Genomic DNA, 24,152 nt, shown 5'->3' on the forward strand with positions numbered 1-24,152 from the left:
TTTTCATAAAATAAAACCATTTTCATTCCTTAACTGTTGTACAACACGAAAACAGTTTCAAGATTTAAATATTTATTTCTTCATTTCAAGTCTTAATTCAAAGCTTAACAGAATGATTAGAGATGGCTACTCACTCAGCAACTGTAGGCAAGCAGGTCATAGCTCTTCACCATCTTTTTTCTAATACATATAAATTTTGGTTCTTACCTAGAATTCCCCTATATTAAAAAAATGAAAAATCAGATGTACTTATCTGTGATAAAAGGAAAATATCATATTCCAAAAATCACATAAATTGATCAAGTATTTTTATTAAAGAAGAAAATCAAATTTTATGAGTATCAGAGAAGTCACTCTCGCCCATCATTTCGAAAATAAAATTTAAAAAAACAGGAGATAAATTAATAATACAAAATTTGTCGGATTTATGTTGTAATTTCTATAAATTCCTATTAATTGCTTAAAAATGATTTTCTTTATAAAATTAATTTATATGATTTTTTGAAATGTGATATTGTTTTGTCATGGATATGTACATCATACAATATATATATATATATATATATATATATATATATATATATATATATATATGGGGGTAATTCCGAAAGAAACTCAAATTTTCCATATTTGTTGAAGAGACCCGCTTGCTCAGTTGACCAAAACTGATGCTGTTTTCATTCGACGGCAAATAAAGAATGCTCTTCTTGTTCACACTCGCATGTTTCTACATTTCTCTACAAAATAAAAACAAACGTTAGTAAAAACATTAGCAAATCATCATATTCAGTTTAACATATGTTTTAGTTTTAGGAATTGAATCTGGCCAGGTTTTTATTTATCCCTCTTTCTCGAATCAAGTATCATTTCTTCTCATATTTTCCTTGGCTAGCCTTACCAACTGGTCTTGCTACATTAACTGTTCTACATCTACTAACCCAAGCACTCGCACCCACTCTCAACATGGCCATACATTCTGATTCTGCACACCTCTCCCTATACTGTCTAGATTTCAGCTTCTTCTGAGGTCATCACATCTAAGTCAATCCATCATATAATTTTCATATTTCATTTTAAAATTGAATTCTAATTCTTTTCTTACCTGAATGAAATAAAAGAGGAACATTTAATACCGGTAAAATATTTTACTTGAAATAAAGATTTTATATTTTTTGTGTAACTTGATTTCATCCTATTACAATGATAAAAGAACAGAATGTTTGGATTATTTGGACTCTTGTCCCATTCAAATGTGTCCATCACAAATTGAATGAGGTGGACGATGGTCATTGATTTATAAGTCTCACTGTCACAAGTTTAGAACTTGGGGTGAATTTTTAACTAAGACCAAAGCGATAATTAGTGAATGTAGTTTTAGAAAACCTTAAAAAATCTTAATGTTCCTCTGCTCAGTTTGTGGAAAAAGAGTTGGTTGCAACAAAATATTCCTGCCGAACGTGTAACAAGAAAACAAAGTGTGGCAGGTTGAGAGATGATAATTAGTTTGCAAGAAATGTGGCAAATCTATTGAAGTGGTTCAGAAATTTTAATTTGCTGATGCTATTGGAGTCGAGGGAAGAGCAGATGCTAGCATGATTGCAAGAGTTAGGAGTGAGTGGATGAAGTAAGTCCAAAGAATTTCTGCCATTATTAACCAGCAGAGTGTTATCTCTGTTGACCCAGGGAAGAATATCAAGCACGTGTGATGATGTATGGAAGTGAAACTTGCATGGGAGATATGATACGATGAATGCATGCAAGTCTATCTTTAAGACTTAGATTTGGTTATTTTAGAACAGGGGTCTCTAAAGTTTTCAAATGTGGGGGAGGGGGGGGTATATTGCTAACATTTTTAGGGCTATGTAGGCCCAAATTTATAAAAATAAATTTACCAAGAAATAGTTGATGAATAGATATAAAACATGGTTGACAGGTGCAGAATTTTCTGTGAAAAAAATTAACATTAAAAAATTCTTTCAACTCTATCATTATTCCTTTGTATTGGATTCAAAAGCATGAAATCGATGCATTTCGATGCATAATCGTATGGGAGGGGGCGAGAGAGGGTCTTCATTACAGCTGTATTATTGCAGTGGTTTATCAAATTTAATGAGTGAACTCTTACCATCTATATATATAAAAGCGAAAATGTTTGTATGTGTGCTTGTGTGTCTGCTAAAAACTTTCGACAGACATGACAAAAATTCACAAAGCCCCATCCTTCGCATGAAAAATATCGAAAAATTGGCCAAAAACGTTCATTTTTTCACCCCGAAATCAACAATTTTTGACAGGGGGGGGGGTGTCAACAAAAACCGTCCCCTCGTGACGACGACCGGTTCTACGCATGCATCAGATGACGTCATGACCTGATTTACTTTAAATAGTTGAAGAACTGACTAAATTTCATGTGTCGTGTTAGCTCGGTTGGTTAGCGCGTTGGTTCGTTATCTAGACGTTTTGGGTTCGAATCGTGGTGTGAGATGTCTTCTTTTTTTTTTTTTGATTTTTTAAATTTAAATATTGAACCAATGTTATTTAAGCCATTTTTCACGTAATATTCGTCTTTCTGTTTTGTTTTTTTTTTACTTCGTACCCACCGATTTTTTTTTTTTTTAAATTTTAATATCGAAACAGGCTTGTTTAAGCCATTTTTCACATGTTTTTTTTTTTTTTTTTGGTTTTAACGTTCGTTTTTCTGTTTTCTTTTTTGTTTTTTCGATTTTTACATTTAACATCGTTTGTTTGCCTTACGCTAGTTTTTTTGTGTTTTTTTTCGATGTTTTGATTACCACCTACCCCCACCCCACCCCAGCTTAAGTTTTAACGTACGTTTTTGTGTTTTCTTTTTTTACTTCGCTTATAACAAACAAACCTGGTTATTGACCTCATTTGCTGAATAGCTATTGCTTACGTCGTTGTTGTCGTAACGCTCTACGACTTCCGTGCGGGCACCTGTCAATTTAGTTCTTACTTAAATAAATTCAAACATCTTTCAGTAACTCATTCTGGCTGGCCGAACGGTACATGTTTTTTTTCACATTTTATTTTCCAACTTTGCCTCAGGGCTTCGGGTTCGATCCTACCAACTTTTACCTTCGACAAGGTATGACATAAAGGCCCACTTCACAAGATCTCCAGCTATGGTATAACTGGAAATATTCTCTCTATCATTAAATCATTTCTCTCTGATAGGCTCATAAGAGTAGTGGTTGATGGAAAAAAATCAGAGGCCTGCAGTATTAATGCTGGAGTCCCTCAAGGGTCCATTCTAGGCCCAACTCTCTTCCTGATCTACATCAGTGATCTCCCTAAACATATACTTAAATCATTCGTTGACATCTATGCTGATGACACGACCATCTACAGCAACACATCAAAGGCTGTAAATGACAAAGCTCTCTCTGATTCTCTCTCCTCTGATCTCTAATGAGTGGTTCAGTGGGGGAAGACATGGCTGGTTACCTTTAATGCATTTAAAACCAAACTTCTATCTTTACATCATCAACGCTCTGATCCCCATCTGGCATCAATTGAAATGGATGGCTCTCGTCTAGGAGAAGCCCCATGTTTTGACAAGCTTCTGGGCTTGGCCTTCACTCCTGATCTGAAATGGAACACGTACATCAAGTCTGTTGCCAAGGTCACTGGAAAGATGGTGGGATCCTTCTACTGCTCCAGAAGATATCTCACTACTGATGCAATTCTCTATCTATATAAAAGCCAAGTACGTTCAAGGATGGAATACTGCTACCATACCTGTTTCCGACCTGACTTCAACTTGGATATCTTCAAGTTCAACGTAAACAAATTCCTGATGAACCGCCCCCTTAAGTAGACACTCTAAATATCCACACTAACGTACTGTACTTACAATAACCCTTATCCCTGAGTGGCTTCCGGGCCTTGATAAGTGGTGACCACCTTGTAAAAAAAAAAAAAAAAAAGAAGAATCGTGGTGTGAGATATCTTCTTTGTGTTTTTTATTCGATTTAAATATTGAACCAGTGTTATTTAATCCATTTTTCACGTAACGTTCGTTTTTCTGTTTTTTTACTTCACTTATCCACCCCCGACCACACACCCAAAAACACCCGGCTACCCACCGATTTTTTAGATTTTAATATCGAAACAGGCTTATTTAAGCCATTTTTCACGTGTTCGTTTTTCTGGGTTTTTTTTTTTGTTTTTTCGATTTTTGCATTTAACATCGTTCGTTTGCCTTACGTTAGGTTTTTTTTTTTCTCGATGTTTTGAATACCCCCCCCCTTAAGTTTTAACGTTGTTTTCTTTTTTTACTTCGCTTATAACAAACCTGGTCATTGACCTCATTTGCTGAATGTCGTAACGCTCGATTACTTCCGTGCGCACACCTGTCAATTTGATTCTTACTTAAATGAATTCAAACATCTTTCAGTAATTCATTCTGGCTGGCCGATTTTATTTTCAAATTTTGCCTCAGGGCTTCAGGTTCGATCCTACCAACTTCCCCCCCCCCCCGGTTTCTTTTTTATTTAACAGCACACACACCTCCAAACACCCGGGTAACGCTGGGTATCCCGCTAGTCTATAATATAAATCTCACCTGTCTGTATGTGTTTGTATGTCTTGCAAAAACTTTCGACAAAGGCGACATATTTTCATGAGATCGGTATCGTTCTGAAGCTCGAACCTTCGGACGACAAATATACAAAAATTGGCTAAAAACATTAATTTCTTCACCCTCAACTGAGCACAGGGAGGGGTCACTTTTTTTGTCGATATTTTCGAAAGTCATCCCCTCTTTTCGATTGACTAGCCTTAATTTATATCTATGTCACTTCCGGTTTATCGATGGACACAACGGCAAAGACGTTACGTTTTTTTTTGTCTTTGTTTTTTTTTTTCATGTTCTTTTCCTCCTTCGCAGTACGGATTCGAGCCTACCTGCCTACTACCACTTTTTTTTTTTTTTTTTTTTCTGCTCAACACCCAGGCTAGTGTTTTATAAAAGGGAAACTTGTCTCGGATGTGGTAAGGAGGTACAGAAGACAAATGAAAATAAGTTTTGGCAAATAACAAATAGGATCCTGAACAGAAGTGTGCGTTCTATCCCAACCATTATCAATGGACCAGAGGTCATCTTGTCAGCGTCAGACAAGGCCAAACTATTTGCAAAGAACTTTGCAGTTAATTCTACCCTATGCGACGAAGGCCATCAACTCCCCATATTTCCTCTTATAACACAGAACAAGCCAGGTAACATACAAATATCCGTGCATGAGGTCGCCAAGCTAATCAAGAACCTAGATTCCAGTAAAGCAACTGGCCCTGATGGCATCCCAATTATAGTGTTAAAAAAGCTTCAACCAGAACTTGCTCCCATACTTACGAAACTATTTAAGCGCTGCCTTAAGGAGAAGTGCTTTCCGACTCCCTGGAAGACCTCATCAGTTTGCCCTGTATTTAAGAACTCAGGTGATAAGTCATCTCCCTCTCAGTACAGACCAATAAGTCTCCTGTGTGTTATGAGTAAGTTACTGGAATCCATATTAAATAGAGAAATAGTCAACCACCTCAGCAGGAATAACCTTCTTAGTGACACACAATATGGTTTCCGCTCTGCAAGATCTACCGCAGATGTGCTGACGGTTATATCCCACAGGATTAGTGAATCTCTTGACAAAGGCTTCCTTTCTAGGGCAATTGCTCTTGACATATCAAAGGCCTTCGACAAGGTATGGCATAAGGGTCTACTTCACAAGATTTCCAGCTACGGTATAACTGGAAATGTTTTCTCAATCATTAAATCATTTCTCTCCGATAGGCTCATAAGAGTAGTGGTAGATGGACAAAAATCAGAGGCCTGCAATATAAATGCTGGAGTCCCTCAGGGGTCAATCCTGGGCCCAACTCTCTTCCTGATCTACATCAATGACCTCCCTAAACGCATACTTAAATCATTCGTTGACATCTATGCTGATGACACGACCATCTACGGCAACACATCAAAGGCTGTAAATGACAAAGTTCTCTCTGATTCTCTTTCCTCTGATCTCGAGCGCGTGGTTCAGTGGGGGAAGACATGGCTGGTTACCTTTAATGCATCCAAAACCAAACTCCTATCCTTACATCATCAACGCTCTGATTCCCATCTGGCATCAATTGTGATGGATGGCTCTCGTTTGGGTGAGGCCCCGTGTTTTGACAAGCTTCTGGGTTTGACCTTTACTCCTGATCTGAAATGGAACACGTACATCAAGTCTGTTGCCAAGGTCGCTGGAAAGATGGTGGGATCCTTCTACCGCTCCAGAAGATATCTCACTACTAATGCAATTCTCTATCTATATAAAAGCCAAGTACGTTCAAGGATGGAATGCTGTTGCCATATCTGGGCAGGAGCTGCTAAAAACAGCCTATCCTGCCTTGACAGAGTACAAAATAGACTTCGTGGCTTAGTGGGGGATGCCCTTTTCTCTTCCCTGCAACCTCTCTCCCACAGAAGAGACGTTGCGAACCTATCCTTGTTTTATCGTTATTTCCATGGCAGGTGCTCGTGTGAACTCCAATCTCTGGTCCCCCCTCGCCAATCTTTCACGAAAAACACCCGTCTAGCTGAATCCACTGTGAAAAATTTCCCCCATTCTATATCTGTGCCTAAATCAAAACGCGGATTCCATGAACAAAGCTTCTTTCTTAGAACTGCATGCCTGTGGAACTCTGTTCCGTCTGCCTGCTTCCCACCGGACTACAACTTAGATGTCTTCAAGTCCAACGTTAACAAATTCCTAATGAACCGCCCCCTTAAGTAAACACTTCATCAAATCTCCACACTAACGTAATGTACTTGCAATAACCCTTATCCCTGAGTGGCTTCCGGGCCTTGATAAGTGGTGATCATTGTGTAAAAAAAAAAATAAAAAAAGTGTTGGCACCATAGAGTTAATAATAAGACATACCATACCCATACAAGTGTTGGCACCATAGAGTTAATAATAAGACATACCATACCCATACAAGTGTTGGCACCATAGAGTTAATAATAAGACATACCATACCCATACAAGTGTTGGCACCATAGAGTTAATAATAAGACATACCATACCCATACAAGTGTTGGCACCATAGAGTTAATAATAAGACATACCATACCCATACAAGTGTTGGCACCATAGAGTTAATAATAAGACATACCATACCCATACAAGTGTTGGCACCATAGAGTTAATAATAAGACATACCATACCCATACAAGTGTTGGCACCATAGAGTTAATAATAAGACATACCATACCCATACAAGTGTTGGCACCATAGAGTTAATAATAAGACATACCATACCCATACAAGAGGATATGTTTGATGCTGTTTTGCTGCTTAGTTTTGCTTTTGAGTGAAACTGGTGCTTCAAAACGTTGTTTCTTAATTTTTTTTTTTTTTTCCTGAATAAAAAGTATAACCACTACAATATTTTCACACTTTCCATTTAAAAAAAAAATTTTTCTGAAGAATTTTTTATGACCTCTGCAGATTAAAGAACTTGGCGGGTCGGATCTGGCCTATGGGTCTTTGAAGACCCTTGCTTTAGAAAATGAAATCTGGATTTTGAATACAAATGCAAAACAGATTCTGTTGGGTTGGTTACATTGACAAAATGGATGAGTGTTTGAATTAGTAGATGTAGAACAGTTGAGGCGATAAGGATGGATTTGAGGGAAAAATAAATAAAGACCTGGCCAGAGATAGGTTAGTTTAGAAGTCAATTTCTAAAAGCTTTACAATGCATGCTAGCATGTAAAATGGATGTTAAACTGAATACCGGGGGTGGGGGGACTTCATACCTCTACCACAAATCCAATCCAGTTGAGCATTTGGTAGAAGAAAAGATTTTCAAACCATTTGTACCTTATCTGACTTTATTTAAAAAAAAAAAAAAAAAAGAAAAAGTCAGCAAAAACTGAAGATATTGATTAAAACAGTGAAGAGAAACATTGCCCCTCAACACAGGATGTAATAAACTTATTTGAAGCCGACTCAACCCAGATGAATGCTGTTAAAATGATGAGTTTTTGTGGATCAGTTGATGAATACTATTCAGTCAGCTGAAGTCAGTAAGTATGAATGCATTACAATAATGAAGAAAGTATCTCATTACAACGTATCTTCTTTCTTTTTTTTTTTTTCTGGGGATGCGGCATCCTACCAGATGCCAATCCTTCATGCACTATTTCAGAGACTCCAATCAAGAGAAATGTCCAGGATTGTAACCGTCTTGTGTCAAGTTAAACTTATAAAAAAAGAAAAACCAAAGGTGGAGCCTTGACCATCGTCTACAGATTATTATGATTGAAAATACAATCTTCATGGGATGTCGTGTGAAAGACATATAAATACATTTTTTGAGATGATGTTGGATTTTTTTTTCTTTTCTTATTGTTTGAGGAGAGATCTTTACTCATTTGGCACTGTCTATGCAAATCGTTTACACTTTAATGTGCTAGACATAATTTGAGATGACTTACCAGTTTCTAATTTATTCAGACAGCATACACCTTGAGAGCAAATTCCAATTTTTGACAGGTCTATGTATTTATTAGCAGGGAGACAGTCTGGTTGACAAACTGTTACCGATACTGGGGGTTGAAGGCCAATCTTAGAGAAACGACATTCTGTTTTTAAAAGAAAATAGAAGCACTTCATTTTTATATACAAAATTGCATTTTACAAAATAAATAATTTTCAATAATAATGCAAAAGGAGTTTCAATTCAAGGAAAATATTCAAAATTTGAGTTTGTCATTCTACCTTCTGTGCTATTTATTGTTGGGGATGTCATAATGTGAGCTTGTGTTGTTGTTTTTGTTGTTGTGGGGTTTGTAGTTGAAGAGAGCTGATCGAGTAACCGCTCGATGCACACAAAATGGCCGTTGGAAACACAGATTTCTGTTGTTAATTCTGAACTGCAGTTTGGATAGGAATGGATACATTGGTAACCGGGTTCTTTACAACGTTGACCTAAATAATAAAATAATATAAGGATTTTGTCCCAAAGATTCACATTCATGAGAAAAATTTAAAATAAAAGTCACAACCAAATACCAAATCGAACCCAAAACAAGGAGGTTCTTATTGTATGATAAGGTTTTGTTTATAAATTTTTGAGATATTTGTACTACTTGGATTATTCACACTCATCTTAAGTGTTATTCTCACAACGTTTTGGCCGATGTAACCTCCACCCTTTTTCAGGTGTCACTTGTCAAACTTGGGAATCTGAATTTCTAACGGATCCCCTTATTTAATCTACATGTTCTCATTTCGTCAATCATGCCAGGATAGAAGTTTTAAGTAATTTACAATTATATTCTTAGCATCATCTGCACTCAGAATTGACTTTAAACCCCTAGAAGAATGTCACTTGCAACTGAATTATACTTTAATTTTAGTGGATAACGGATAAATTACTAGGTAAAATTCTCAGACACCTGCAGAAGGTTGGAGGTTAGAATCGATTGAAATGTTGTAAAAATAACATTCAAGATGAGAAGAGTAGTTTGAATAATTCAAAAATATATTTAAACCTTTTTATTGAAACATCCACTTTTCACATTAGATTTTTTTTTTAATTTCTACACATGCACACTTGTGCTTTGTCGAATCTCACACTAAAGAAACAATGTTTTATTTGATTTATGACCACAGCAAAATGAATATTTTTTTAAATCTCTGACTTGTGTTTACTATCATGACTCTTAGAAATAAGAATTGAATTTTGGATCTTGGATAAAATCGCTAAAAAAAGGATAATTAATGACTTGAATTAAAGTTAGAAGCCATTCATTTGTGCTCCTAAACGAAAGCAAAAATATGTTCCTTCCAATCAAAAAAAACAAAACAAAAAGAAAACGGCAACAACAAAAACTCCAATGTCACTCACATCGTCATCATCATCACATAAAATTTGATTTGTGTCCATTTTTACATGCTGGCATGTGTTGGATGGCTTTAAAAATTAGATACTAGTCCAGAATTCCCCCACTCAACGAAAAAATAACAAAATAAAAAAAATCTATATCACACGTATTCGTCTTTCGAAGTCGAAGATGACCATGACATCAGTGAGTAGAAGTATTGTTTTTGTGCTTCCGTAGACGACTTATAAGGCCGATCCGGGCATGGAAGACTCTCCTACAGGTTGGACAGTGGTGAGCAGGTGTTGTGGGGACAGAGCTTGTTGCTCTGGCTTTGCGGGTTGCACACTTCTGTTCTGCTTTGAGAGTTCTTCTCTCCTTAGCTGTTTCAGCTCGTTGATGAGGTGATGCCAGTGAGGTCTGTCTGATGCAAGCGATTCCCAGAACTCGGTACTGATGTTGAAGTCTTTGAGGGAGACTTTGAGGTTGTCCATAAAGTGTTTTCTTGGTGCTCCGACTGAACGCTTGCCTTGGCACAGCTCGCCATACAGGAGTTGTTTTGGGATTCTTTCATCTGGCATGCAGGAGACGTGACTTGCCCATCTCAGTTGGGTTTTCGAATGCCTCTCCTGTGAACTGGCCCTGCTACCTCAACTGTTTTACATCTACTAACCTAAGAACTTTCATTCATTCTCTAACATGGCCATACCACGGAAGGAGACATCTCCCTATACTGTCCAGACTTAATGTTGCTCTGAGTTCAATAGATCTGAGTCTGTCTTTAAGACTCTTGCATTACACATCCATTCTGTCATTCTCATATCATTTTTCTCTTTGCAATGGATTTCCTTAACTCTCCCTGACCAGTTTTCACTTCTACACCTCATCATGACAAATTTCCCTGAAGAATTCTTCAAGCCCATGGATGTTGTTCAAGCTGGCGATGGAGCATTCTACCGAATGCCAAACATTCACTCGTTAACTCAGATATTCCAACCAAGAGATCTTTATAAGATTCTAACAAACCCTTTAAGTGCAATTGTTTGAATCTCTCTTTCACTTGGTTCACTGGATATATTTTCCATGTAATTTTTTTTAATTCTTTTTCTTTATCAAGAATGGAATCCCATATGGATTATGAGTTATATGCAATAAAACACTAACATCATACAAGGCATACAATTGTTTCATTGTGATATTCGTTAGTAAATGGCATCCTTGCTATTTCCCAGAGTATGAAGTGGACATTGGGTTAAGATTTGGCCGCCTTGTAATTCTTGATTTTCTTTATTTTGTCCTTTTGTTCTCACATTCTATGAGCAGCGTTTCTATTAAAAAGGGGAAGAATTGCTGTTTTTTTTTGGAATCTATCCATCTCTCACATTATTTGCTAGTTGAAATACAATTTTTGTTTTAGCTCCTTACATCCAGTGATTTCATGCCTTGTCTATCTGAACTCAAGAATAAGGAATGTACCACATTGTCTGAGGAGTGCAATGAGAAATACAAATTCCAGTGGTACATGTCTCTACCATTTTTTGTTTTGGCCAGAAAGTGCAGCAAGCCATGTCATTTTGATGAAAATTGGAAAATGAATTGACTAATGAGTATTGGTAATGTTCTTGATTGGTTCAATTTATACAAGTCGCCTACTTTATAAAATAGATAAAAAATACTGACTATAAATGTTTCTGTAGGCACCAGATCCAGTGTTGGTGCAATTGTTTTATCTGGGCCTTACATATTGTATGAAGTATTCTTGAAATTATGCAAATGAAACGTTGATGACTTAAAAACTGATTATCATATTAGGCTGGAACTTTGCTTGGTAGCTATCAAAGAGCATCATATTCATATATTCTGGAAAAATGAGAAGTTGAAATTCTGTCAAAATTTCAACTGTAATCGATCTGTTCATGGTCACATCTTAAAGTCGATGTCATATAAGATTAAGCCTTCAGTTACTACAATATGGGTCAAATAGTGAATCTGTAATGAACAGAATCAAAGTTATCATCAATTCCATACCCTTAATCTTTGATTTGGAACTGATTTAATTTTGGAATATCTAAGTTAAACTTGGAATATCTAAGTTGATCTATTGACCAATTTGGTGACAATTGATCAAGCAATATGACAAACAAAAGAAAATTTTTAAAAAGTGCATATCATTCTTGACAGATGTGAAATAAAAAAGTTTCTTAAATACTTACAGTTATTATCATGAGTTTTTTTTTCCACACAATAATATTTGTTGTCTTTGAAGCACAAGGAGAGTAGAGCATTCAAATCACAATTTGGGTAAATGTTCTGACACAGAAAGCCATTTTGCTGACACAATGGACCTGAAAGACATTGGTTAGTTTTTTTTTTACATTAATTTTATTGATTATTTCAGTATTACTATTATCTCCTTGTTTTTTTTTTTGTTTTTTTTTTTACTATTATTTCATCAACATAAATAACACGGCATGATTGAAACAAAAATACTCTCAACATAATACACCAATCAAATACAAAAACAAATAAAAGTAATTTATTTTCAATTTCAAGGGTTTTAATAATTATGTATGCTAAATTAAGGCACGACAAATGTACAATATAAAATAAGGCACAACAACTGCTCCTGCTGATTCTATATTTGTGTGATATTTAGGCACATCATCCATGCAACCTAGGATTCTCATGTCAAGGACAACAAGAAGAAATCAATTTTAATTTTGACTAGCATGTTTCCTTTTTTCAGCTAAAAATCTTTGTAAAAATTAAACAAGATTTTTTTTTTTTCAGACTGACTGTTGAAATTTAAAGGAATTAAATAATTTGTTGATATATTTACTGTTCAGTGTCATTTTTTTTGTAAACATTTACTATTAAAAAAACAAACACTTACTATAAAATAAACAAAAAAACATACATTTAGTAACCCAAGAACTTTCATCCATTCTATAACATAGCCATATCATGGATGTCACCTTTTATGCAAACATCTCCCTATATTGACCAGATTTAATCTTCCTCTGAGAGCATCAGTTCTAAAGCTGTCTCTAAAACTCACAATACATACTTATCGTATAATTCTCATATCATTTTTATTCATGCAACGCATATCCTCAACCCTCACTGGCTAGGTTCCACTCTCATATATTATCACACTGCAATGGCAGAAGTTCTCCTCCTGAACTTACTCCATCAGTTAAAACTAAGCCCTAATGCCATTTAATAAAAAAAAGATGAAATCTTTTGTTCTTCCAAATATAACAAGAGTCAAAATGTAAGGTAGAAATACAGACGAGGGGGGGGGAGGTATGCAATGTTACCTGGAATTGTTTTTTCTGTTATCTGTAAAATGTGATTTTGCTCAACATTAATTGTTGAAATTCCAATGTTTTTGTTTTGATTTTTAGGATGCAGGTTCAGTTTTGTAGAGGTCTAGGATATATAAATCCTAATCCCGTTACAAAACAAAATAATGAAACGAATGGAATGAAGGAAACAAAAACTCAATTGCTGGATAAGATAAACGTGTCATTTATTTACTGTTGAAAGAATGAATGTTTTAGATATAACACTTGTTCATGTCCGCATTCGGGCGTAACCATCGTTTGTTGTGGGACTGGTGGTGTAGAAAGAAAAGGAAATGTGTGTTCATCTCACGTTCGGGTCACTATCGTTTGTTCGCGCGTGGGAAGAGAAATGAGTAATGTAGTATAAAATGGGAATGATAGTCCAGCGTGTAGACAAAGAAAAGGATAGAGGGTTGACATCAGTTAAACTGCGCACCATGTTAGCAGTCAGCTACACAAAGGTATTCTCAGGGACAAGTTGTATATATTGAGAGAGAAAGAGTGAGAATGTCAATCCAGTTCATGGAGAAAGAAAGCGTATAAAGTGTACGTACGGTCTGTTAGCTTTTTGTCCATAATAGTAGCAAGTGGCATGAGGCACGCCTGCCGAAACGGTGGCTGGTCTGTAGACCACTCACCTCGCAAGGCGAGTTGGAATAGAAAGAAGCTGCTTATTGCTCTTGCTTTTATAGGTGTTTCCGGTGGTCTTTTGCGCATGTGTGGATTTCCTTTGAAAGGGGAAGTGACGTTGTCCATGTGTGCGTATGTGTGCGCGTATGTGAGTGTGTGTACGTTAGCGTGTGTGTGTATACACGTGAATGTGAGTGTATGTACGTGAACGTGAATATATGTACGTGTGTTGACGTGGCGCAGATGTTTGTGTGCGCGTATGTATATGACAAGTAATATAGCTTGAGATGTGAATGCGTGTTTTTGTGTGAGACTAGAAAGGCTCGTGCAATACTCCCCTTCCCAGGGGAAAAAATATACAGTGTATATTTTTTTTTTTGTAAGTAATGTTTTCGGCAATTGACTTTACATCCTGTTTTTTTTTTTTTTTTTTTGCTGTTGGTGTGGTTGTGTGAAAAAAAACGTCAAAAACGGAGTGTGTTCGTAAAAAAAAGTATTTACTTACGCGTGGAAAAGGCGTTTACTCTTTTTTTAGGGTGATATTTGTTTGGTTGTCTTTTTGTGTGCTGACATGTGCAACGAGTTGCTTGGGTAGTGAAGTGAATTGTTCGTTTGGAAGGAAAATTTTGTTGTGTTGACGTGGTGTGTCCAGTTGATGGTATCTTCGCAAGTGAGTCTGCGGTAGTGTGTGCATTGTTTGGATGGGCGTTAGTTGCGCATTCGTTCTTGTTGAACAATGAGTGTGATTGCCTGCTGTCAACGAAACTTCCAAGTTGTGAGTTTATCAGCGTGTGTGGTGCATCTCAACTCGTACTGTTGATTCAACTTCTTCCTATGTGTTGATAGGGATGTCCTGTAATTGTTTCTTTGTTGTTGCATCTGCTGTGCGGCAGAGAATGTGCATAGGCCTATGTGATTTTGCTCCTTGCTTTGTTGCAGGGTAATGTCAGGAAACCGTGAAAAATGTTTGTCGAGCTCGAATTTTTCTTTAAATTCAGTATGAAGTCGACAGCATGTTTATTTTTCTGCTGAGTCTGACAAGGGGTTTCGTCATTGTTGTTTGTAGCAGTTATTCCTGTCGGTAGTAGTTCACTTGTTTTTTTTTGTTGAAAAGTTCGTTTTTTTCTTTATCAAATAAAACGCGCGTCTCGCTCAAAACAATTAATTTCAAAAAGGTAGAGTCACCATGCTTGTTCGTTTCACATCGGTCGGTTGCCAGTTTGTTGCGGATTTGTGGTTATAGAAGGAAATGTGGGTTCCTCACGCGTTCGTGTATCACCATTTTGTTGAGGTGGTGCAAATTAGGAATAATGAATTGAATTGAGAAAGAGACGAACTACGTGTTAAATTGAATTAAACAAACTAGGATTTATTTTGTGAAGAAACAAATGAAAGAAAAGGGTACAACACGTGTTTAGTTTGGCGTGCGTCTCTCGCTGTTAACAGGTGAGAAGGAAAATGTATAGTTTCGTGTGCGTCTCTCGTTGTTGGCTGGTGAGAGGGAAAGTCTATTGTTGTAAAGAGAGAGAGTGTGTGTGTATGAGTGTTTCACTCATACGCATCCATCTCATTTTAAAATAACGGGGTCACCATCGTTTGAAGAGGGGTCACCATCGTCTCTAGAGGACTAGGATAGTTTACAGGAGAGGCCCTGAGAAGAAGTGATAAGAATGGATTTGAGTTAAAGAGGGATAAATAAAGACCTGACCAGAGATAGGTTAATTTGGAAGTAAATTTCTAAAAATCATCCAACCTGTGCTAGCACATAAAACAGATGTTAAACTGATGATGATTTTTATTTATTGTTAAAATTTTACGAAAAAGTTCACAATATAAAATTGAGAATTCTATTTTTAAATTAATTGCATGATTTTTTTTAGTTGATGCAATTTAATTTTATATCATTAAACTAGAAATAAGTTAATTTTAAAATGTTGTTAAGAAAAACGAATATTTTTTATATTTCCTTCTTTTTTTTTCTCCTATCGAACAAAATATTGAAAATCTTGTTGAACATTGAAAAAAATGAAAAAAACACATACATTATTTTTTTATTAAGTCTTTTGATTAAAAAATATGGTGAAAGAATATTTGCCAACCTAATAAAAATAAAATGTATGTAAATAATGATTTTTTTTGTTAAATGAGATTCGTTTTCAACCAAAACAAAAACTAATGACACAATATTTATCATTTCAAGATGAATATCTGTGTAAACTAATTTTCTAAAGCATTTCAAACTTTCTCTTTACAAGATTTCATTTATCTTTAAAATTTTACAAAAATATTGAATAAAATATGGCACAAGGCCAAAATTGGATGGATCGTGATGGCTGCTTTCTTTTTTTTTTTTTTTTTTTTGTCTAGTCTCTACCAAAATAACACATTCACTCCATGAGTAAAACCTGCTTAACTTTATCCTCAATGGTTTATTGTTTTTTTTTATTTAAAAAAAATATATGTGTACAAATTCAATGAACAGATATAGATAAAAAAAAATGCTAAGCGTGGTTGTGGTGTTGGTGTTGGTGATGGGGGTTAGAACCCTTCCAAATTTATCTGCTGGTATGTGTTGCTCACTGTTTTTCAAATTGTTTCAAGAGCTGAAAACAAGCAAGACAGTTTATAATAAAGTCATAAAAAAGAGCAAAATTGGATGAGATTCAGGGTTATGGATTGTGTAGCGTTCTCCAAGATAGGTGCCATTTTTGGAGAGCAAAGTGAGGACAAAATAAAAATGGAGTGTAAATAGATGATGATGATGATGATAAGAAGGAGGAGTGGAGGGAGTTCTAAAGATGATGACGATGATGATGATGATGATTTTTTTTTTTACATAGGCGTCACCACTTATCAAGGCCGATAGGCCACAAAAGGATAAGGGTTAAAGAGTGTAGAGTAGTCAAAAGGACAATATAGTAATCGATAGTAATGGAAGTTCGGTAAATTTGTTAACTTAAGTGGAACGGCTCATCAGAAACTTGTTCACGTTGGACTTGAAGACAACCATATTATAGACAACTGGAAAACAGGAAAACGGAAGACAATTCCACAGGCGTGCAGTTCTAAGAAAGAAGCTTTGATCATGGAATCTATGTTTAGGTTTAGGCACAGATAAAGAGTGGGGAAAATTATTGATAGTGTTTTCAGCTAGTCTAGTGTTTCTTGTGAAAGTTTGGCAAGGGGGGACCATAGATTGAAGCTCAGTCGAACACTTTCCATGAAAATAACGTTAAAGCAAAGACAAACTCGCAACATCTCTTCTGTGAGATAGAGGTTGCAGCAAAGAGAAAAGGACATCTCCCACTAGGCCACGAAGTCTATTTTGAACCCTATTGAGGCAGGACAAGTCTTTTCTAGCAGTTCCTTCCCATATATGGCAACTGTATTCCATCCTTGGACGTATCTGGCTCTTATATAGATAGAGAATTGCATCAGCAGTGAGATATCTATTGGATTGATAGAAGGATCCAACCATTTTTCCAGCGGCCTTGGCAACAGATTTGATGTACGTATTCCATTTAAGATCAGGAGTAAAGGTCAAGCCAAGAAGCCTGTCAAAACTTGATGCCTCCCCAAGACAAGAGCCATTCATTTTAATTGATGCCAGATGGGGATCAGAACGTTGATGATGTAAAGATAGAAGCTTGGTTTTAGATGCATTAAAAGTAACCAGCCACTCCTTTCCCCATTGTACAACGTGATCAAGATCAGAGGAGAGAGAATCGGAGAGAACTTGGTCGTTTACTGTCTTAGATGTGCTACCATAGATGGTAGTGTCGTCAGCAACAATGTCTACGAATGATGTAAGGATGTGATTTGGAAGATCATTAATGTAGATCAGGAAAAGAGTTGGGCCCAGGATGGACCCCTGATGGACTCCAGCATTTATACTGTGAGCTTCTGATTTTTTCCCATCAACTACTACTCTTATGAACCTATAAGAGAGAAATGATTTAATAATTAAAAAGATATTTCCAGCTATACCATAGCTGGAGATCTTGTGAAGTAAACCTTTATGCCACACCCTATGATATGTTAAGAGCAATTGCCCTAGAAAGGTTGCCTCTGTCGAGAGATTCGCTAATCCTATGAGATATAACTGTAAGCACATCTGCTTTAGATCTAGAAGAACGGAAACCATATTGTGTGTCACTAAGAAGGTTATTTTTGCTGAGATGGTTGATTACTTCTCTATTTAACACAGATTCCAGCAACTTACTCATGACGCACAGGAGACTTATTGGCCTGTACTGAGAGGGGGATGAACAATCACCTGAATTCTTAAATACAAGGCATACTGATGAGATTTTCCAGGGTAATGGGAAGCAATTCTCCTTAAGACAACGTTTAAACAGTTTTGTAAGTATGGGTGCTAGTTCTGGTTGAAGTTTTTTGAGTACTATAATTGGAATACCATCAGGGCCAGTTGCTTTATTGGAATCAATGTTTTTGATTAGCTTGGCAACATCATGTACAGATATATCTATATCACATAGTGTGTTTTCTGATACAGGAGGAAATATTGGGGGTTGGCGGTCTTGGTCGCAAAGGGTAGAATTGGTTGCAAAGTTCTTGGCAAAGAGTTTGGCATTGTCTGATGCTGACAAGATTAACTCAGGTCCATTGATGATAGTTGGGATAGAGCACACGCTTCTGTTCAGGATTGTTTGCAATTTGCCAAAACTGGTGGGAACCAAACCGCTGCTCAGCTACTTTGGACTTGACGGACTGAGCATACAACTCTCTTGCGTTCTTTATTACTTTCTTACAATGGTTGCTGGCAGTCCTGATATGGCTTTAGTTTCCATACATCTATTACGTTGGAAGCAGTGGAAAAAGTGATTTCTGTGCGCAATAGCAGCAGCACATTCTGGAGAAAACCATGGCAGGCTGTTAGGTTTTTGATAATGTGTAAACTGAAGATAAGGAGGAGGATTGGCCAACATTTAACAAATAGACAAATAGAAAAAAGAACACATGATCATTAATAAAAATGACAAAATAAGGAAGCCAGAAAAAAAACTTACAATTTTCATCATTGGGTTGTTTTTCGACGCAATAATATTTATCATCCATAAAACATAATGAAAGAAGTGCCTTAGAATCACAGTTGGGATAAAGTTTATTGCAGGAGATGCCATCTTGTTGACAAAAAGGGCCTAAAAAGAGATGCAATTCAGTGTTCACCCTATTATTCCTATAAAATAACATTTTAATCAGTGAAGTTAAAAGAAAATAAAACATCTTTAAAAGAAAGAAAAAGCATATCAATCGGTATAGAAAGAAATGAAAAAAGAAAACAGTCTCATTATGGAAATAGAGTAGATTTATGAATTCATTTAAGACAGCAGGGATTATCTTACTTGATATTTGCCCTCTCTCTTCCTCTAGACACTTGAAATAGTTTCACCCAACAGTTTTTACTTGCTAACATTTGCATAATCGGATAAATATACAGAGTGTCTCAAAATATAAAAAAAATGTACTCACATTTCAAATGACTATAAAACCTTTGTTTACGAACATACGATAAAATGGAATAGCTTTGAATATGGAAGATAAATGTAATTGAAGAATTATGTTCGCAAATGTTCAATTGATGACCATTATTGTCCAACAAATGCTTGATAATAGTTAAATTTTTTAGTACTTACCCTGCATTTATATCCATACAAATAAATAATAAATACACATTAATCTTTCAAAAAAAAAAAAAATTAATTATCAATTCTTACACAAATGATTGCGGATGGATCTTTCAACATCATTGATTTTGGTTTAAAGTCATTTTTGGTGTTTTGTGGGGTTAGTGCTTTTTCTTTTCAGCACTTTCATCAACAAGAAAGATATATTTTTTGCCTTATCCACAGGAGAGCTACACTAGTGTCTGTAGGTATTAAAAGTAATTATTATAGTAATAATCATGTCAGAACTTGGTTCTTATTGTCGAGCACTTTACATTGAAATGAAATAAGTCGGTCACTTAAGTCCACGTGCGCAGATCATGATGTCAAAATCATAAGATTACTTTTGGCTGTCTTGAATGACATTTATGCTTTATATAAATGTTATTTTCAACTATATTTATCGTGGTTAACATTAGCCGAGCGGTTTGTTTCTTGCTAATATAGTCAGAGGTGGCTTCATGACCAGGTTTGAATCTCCCAACCGGCAGTAATTGTGACACCCTGCACTGATGATTCCTAAATGGATGAAACACTAGTGCCTCTAAGTATCAAAAATATATGTGTACAAATTTATTAAACAGGGATTGATGATAAAAAATGCTAAGCATGGTCGTGATGTTGGTGTTGGTGGTGGTGGTTAGAACTCTTCCAAATTTATCTGCTGGTATGTGTTGCTCACTGTTTTTCAAATTTTCAAGAGCTGAAAACAAGCAAGACAGTTTATAATCAGGACATAAAAAAAGAAAAAAATTGGATGAGATTCAGGGTTATGGATTGTGTAGCGCTCTCCAAGATAGGTGCCATTTTTGGAGAGCCAAGTTAGGACAGAATAAAAATGGAGTGTAAATAGTTGATGATGATGATGATGATGAGGATGATGATGATGAGAAGGAGGATGACGATGATGAAAAAGAGGAGGAGGAGTAGGCGGAGGATTGGCCAACATTTAACCAGATAAAAAGAAAAAAGAACACATGATCATTAATAAAAATGACAAAATAAGGAAGCCAGAAAAAAACTTACAATTTTCATCATTGGGTTGTTTTTCGACGCAATAATATTTATCATCCATAAAACATAATGAAAGAAGTGCCTTAGAATCACAGTTGGGATAAAGTTTATTGCAGGAGATGCCATCTTGTTGACAAAAGGGGCCTAAAAAGAGATGCAATTTTGTTTCAACAGGATTATCTGAAAAGTTCTTGGTGAAATATTCTTTGCCAATGTCAAACTCTGCCAAAAAATGATGCAAAAAATATATGCTTTTCCAGTGTTCACCCTATTATTCATATAAAATAACATTTTAATCAGTGAATGATTAAAATGTTATTTTATATGAATAATAGGGTGAACACTGGAAAAGCATATAAAAAAGAAAATAAAACGTCTTTAAAAGAAAATAAAACGTCTTTAAAAGAAAGAAAAAGCATATCAATCGGTATAGAAAGAAATGAAAAAAGAAAACAGTCTCATTATGGAAATAGAGTAGATTTATGAATTCATTTAAGACAGCAGGGATTATCTAACTTGATATTTGCCCTCTCTCTTCCTCTAGACACTTGAAATAGTTTCACCCAACAGTTTTTACTTGCTAACATTTGCATAATCGGATAAATATACAGAGTGTCTCAAAATATAAAAAAAATGTACTCACATTTCAAATGACTCTAAAACCTTTATTTATGAACATACGATAAAATGGAATAGCTTTGAATATGGAAGATAAATGTAATTGAAGAATTATGTTCGCAAATGTTCAATTGATGACCATTATTGTCCAACAAATGCTTGATAATAGTGAAATTTTTTAGTACTTACCCTGCATTTATATCCATACAAATAAATAATAAATACACATTAATCTTTCAAAAAAAAAAAAATTAATTATCAATTCTTACACAAATGATTGCGGATGGATCTTTCAACATCATTGATTTTGGTTTAAAGTCATTTTTGGTGTTTTGTGGGGTTAGTGCTTTTTCTTTTCAGCACTTTCATCAACAAGAAAGATATATTTTTTGCCTTATCCACAGGAGAGCTACACTAGTGTCTGTAGGTATTAAAAGTAATTATTATAGTAATAATCATGTCAGAACTCGGTTCTTATTGTCGAGCACTTTACATTGAAATGAAATAAGTCGGTCACTTAAGTCCACGTGCGCAGATCATGATGTCAAAATCATAAGATTACTTTTGGCTGTCTTGAATGACATTTATGCTTTATATAAATGTTATTTTCAACTATATTTATCGTGGCTTGTTTCTTGCTAATATAGTCAGAGGTGGCTTCGTGGCCAGGTTTGAATCTCCAAACCGGCAGTAATCGTGACATCCTGCACTGATGATTCCTAAACGGATGAAATATTGTAGGTATTAAAAATAATAATTATTATAGCATTTAGCGTAGCATAATAATTATTATAGCATCTCTCTCTCTCTCTCTCTCTCTCTCTCTCTCTCTCTCTCTCTCTATATATATATATATATATATATATATATATATATATATATAGGATGAGAATAATGGAAATATTATTCCAACAAAATAGAGAAATAAAATAAGGAACAAAGCAAGTTATGTGTTCATCAACGTCTCGTCTTTATTTCGAGACTTCCTTTGGATGAATGAAATTCAGAAAACAAAACATCAGTACAAATATTTTAAAATATATTTTCGATGTAATGAAATGTATGACGCTGCTCCATTTCAGAAACGAAGAATTTGTTGGAAATTAAAAAGGGGGGGGCATGGCGTTGTGAAAGAGAGTAAGATTTGTTTTGTTTTTTATAACGTCACACACACACACACACACACACATACATATATATATATATATATATATATTCAATTCTTGTTTTAATTGCCAGTGGCATAATATAAGATTCTAGCCTATGAAATTAAGAGTGACTTTGTGACTGGGTTTGCATCTCCCGACCAGCAGTTATTATCACTTCCTGCATTGATGATTGCGTAAGCATTAAAACACTAGTGTCTGTAGGTATAAAAGTAATTTTTAATATTTATTTTAAAAAATATAATTATAAAGTTTCCTTGAGAAATTAATGTTGAGCCCTCTTTAGTGAATTAAAAAAGTCAACTTTAGTGCAAATGCAACATTCTGACTTTTCATTTTAAAATAAATAGACTGTTTTTTACTATGCATGCTTGTAATTTGGCATTTATAGGCATTTCATTTCCTTTATTTATTATAATTATTATATTAATTGCCTGGGATCTTGAGATAATATGGTAACCTACAAAACCAAAGGTGACTTTATGACTGGGTTTGAATCTCCTGACCAGCAGTAATTATCACTTCTTCCACTGATGATTGTGTAAACATGAAACAATAATGTCTGTAGATATAAAAATAATTGTTAATATTTATTTTTAAAAATATTACAATGCATATATATCAATATATATTTTAGTAATGAAATGCATATCATTTTTTTTTTAATTAGGAAAATACATAATAATATAACCCTAACATCCTCTCTTGTCCGAGGGCCAGGCTGCATCCGTCGCTATCCTGGTTCACAGGAGCATACTTGTGATGTACTTCTGGCCGTGTTCGTCGCTCCCAACTCACAGGACCATAGATGCAACCCAGCAGGGCTACATTCTTACTTGTCTAGTGGTGGACCCCTCAAGGGTGACCAGACTCTCACTGGTCACTGGAAAATATCTTTCTGCTGCTCAGGGCACGCGAAATGTGCATGACCCTAAGTCCGTGTGGCAACATTGTCGATTTCAGTCGTCACTCTGGCTTCGTGCTGGATCCAGTCTATTTCTTTCATCATCTGGCTTCAGGGGATATCTGAAATAAACTGCATCTTCATTCAGGCCGGCAATCGAGAAACAAGGAAAAACTCTGGGACATTTTTGTATGACGAAACAAAATAATTATTCATAAATCGTTTTGCACTTGTTTATAGTCGAGTTCTTTGATCCAAGCTTCATGATGCAGGTTGTATAACTTAAGTTCCTCTAATTAATTTCCCAAATAAGAACAAGAGCCTTTCAACTTAGCTCTTCAGGTGGGGTGAGAGCGATGTGGACGCCTCGATGCCAGCCAGTAAAAAGGACTCTAACTCTAAAAAACCAATCGTTTTATCAAATCAGAAATTCCTGCCTCTACCTTTTTGGAGTTATTCTTTCTTTTCTCTTCCCTTTCTCTCTTTCTCTTTGTTCCCTATTAATTTACTCCCCTTCTCTCTTTCTTGTGAACGTCTTCTTCCTCTTTCGTGACCATATCTCTCCCTAAGTTCAATTTTATTTATTTATCTGTCCAACTAACTTATCACTGGCTTGGTGGTCTGGTAGTTAAATACAACAGGTGGACCCAAATGACAACATTTCCCAGACACCAAAGCAGACCTTTTGAACCCAAGTCATTGTACCTGTCTCACTTAATTAGTAGTTAAAATTCATTTTTACCAAATCCAACTAGAAAAACAATCTCTTGTTCCACGAATCCTATTATCAGATTTTATATTTTCTTTTCATTGAAAAAGATACTATTTCTTATCTGGACAGAAATCTCATAAACATCTGTTTTTCCTCGACCAAGTGTCAGCATGCCCCCCCCCCAA

The 24,152-nt window shown here is 35.5% G+C and overlaps 1 protein-coding gene across 1 annotated transcript in view; it reads right to left on the reverse strand.

Moving 5' to 3' along the window:
• Window positions 1–564: 564 nt before the first annotated feature.
• Window positions 565–24,152, reverse strand: part of LOC145286063 (uncharacterized) — a 32,796-nt gene continuing 9,208 nt past the window's right edge. The window contains exons 3-8 of the mRNA XM_080134736.1: window positions 20,580–20,711; window positions 18,897–19,028; window positions 12,103–12,234; window positions 8,784–8,993; window positions 8,501–8,647; window positions 565–737 (exon numbers count right to left, since the gene is read on the reverse strand). Of these exons, the coding sequence (XP_079990862.1) occupies window positions 712–737; window positions 8,501–8,647; window positions 8,784–8,993; window positions 12,103–12,234; window positions 18,897–19,028; window positions 20,580–20,711 (779 nt within the window). The 3' untranslated portion in view covers window positions 565–711. The remainder of the gene's footprint in view (window positions 738–8,500; window positions 8,648–8,783; window positions 8,994–12,102; window positions 12,235–18,896; window positions 19,029–20,579; window positions 20,712–24,152) is intronic.

The sequence above is a fragment of the Euprymna scolopes genome, chromosome 10 (assembly GCF_053919585.1).
Source record: "Euprymna scolopes isolate OS-2025 chromosome 10, ASM5391958v1, whole genome shotgun sequence".
NCBI classification, from domain to species: domain Eukaryota; kingdom Metazoa; phylum Mollusca; class Cephalopoda; order Sepiida; family Sepiolidae; genus Euprymna; species Euprymna scolopes.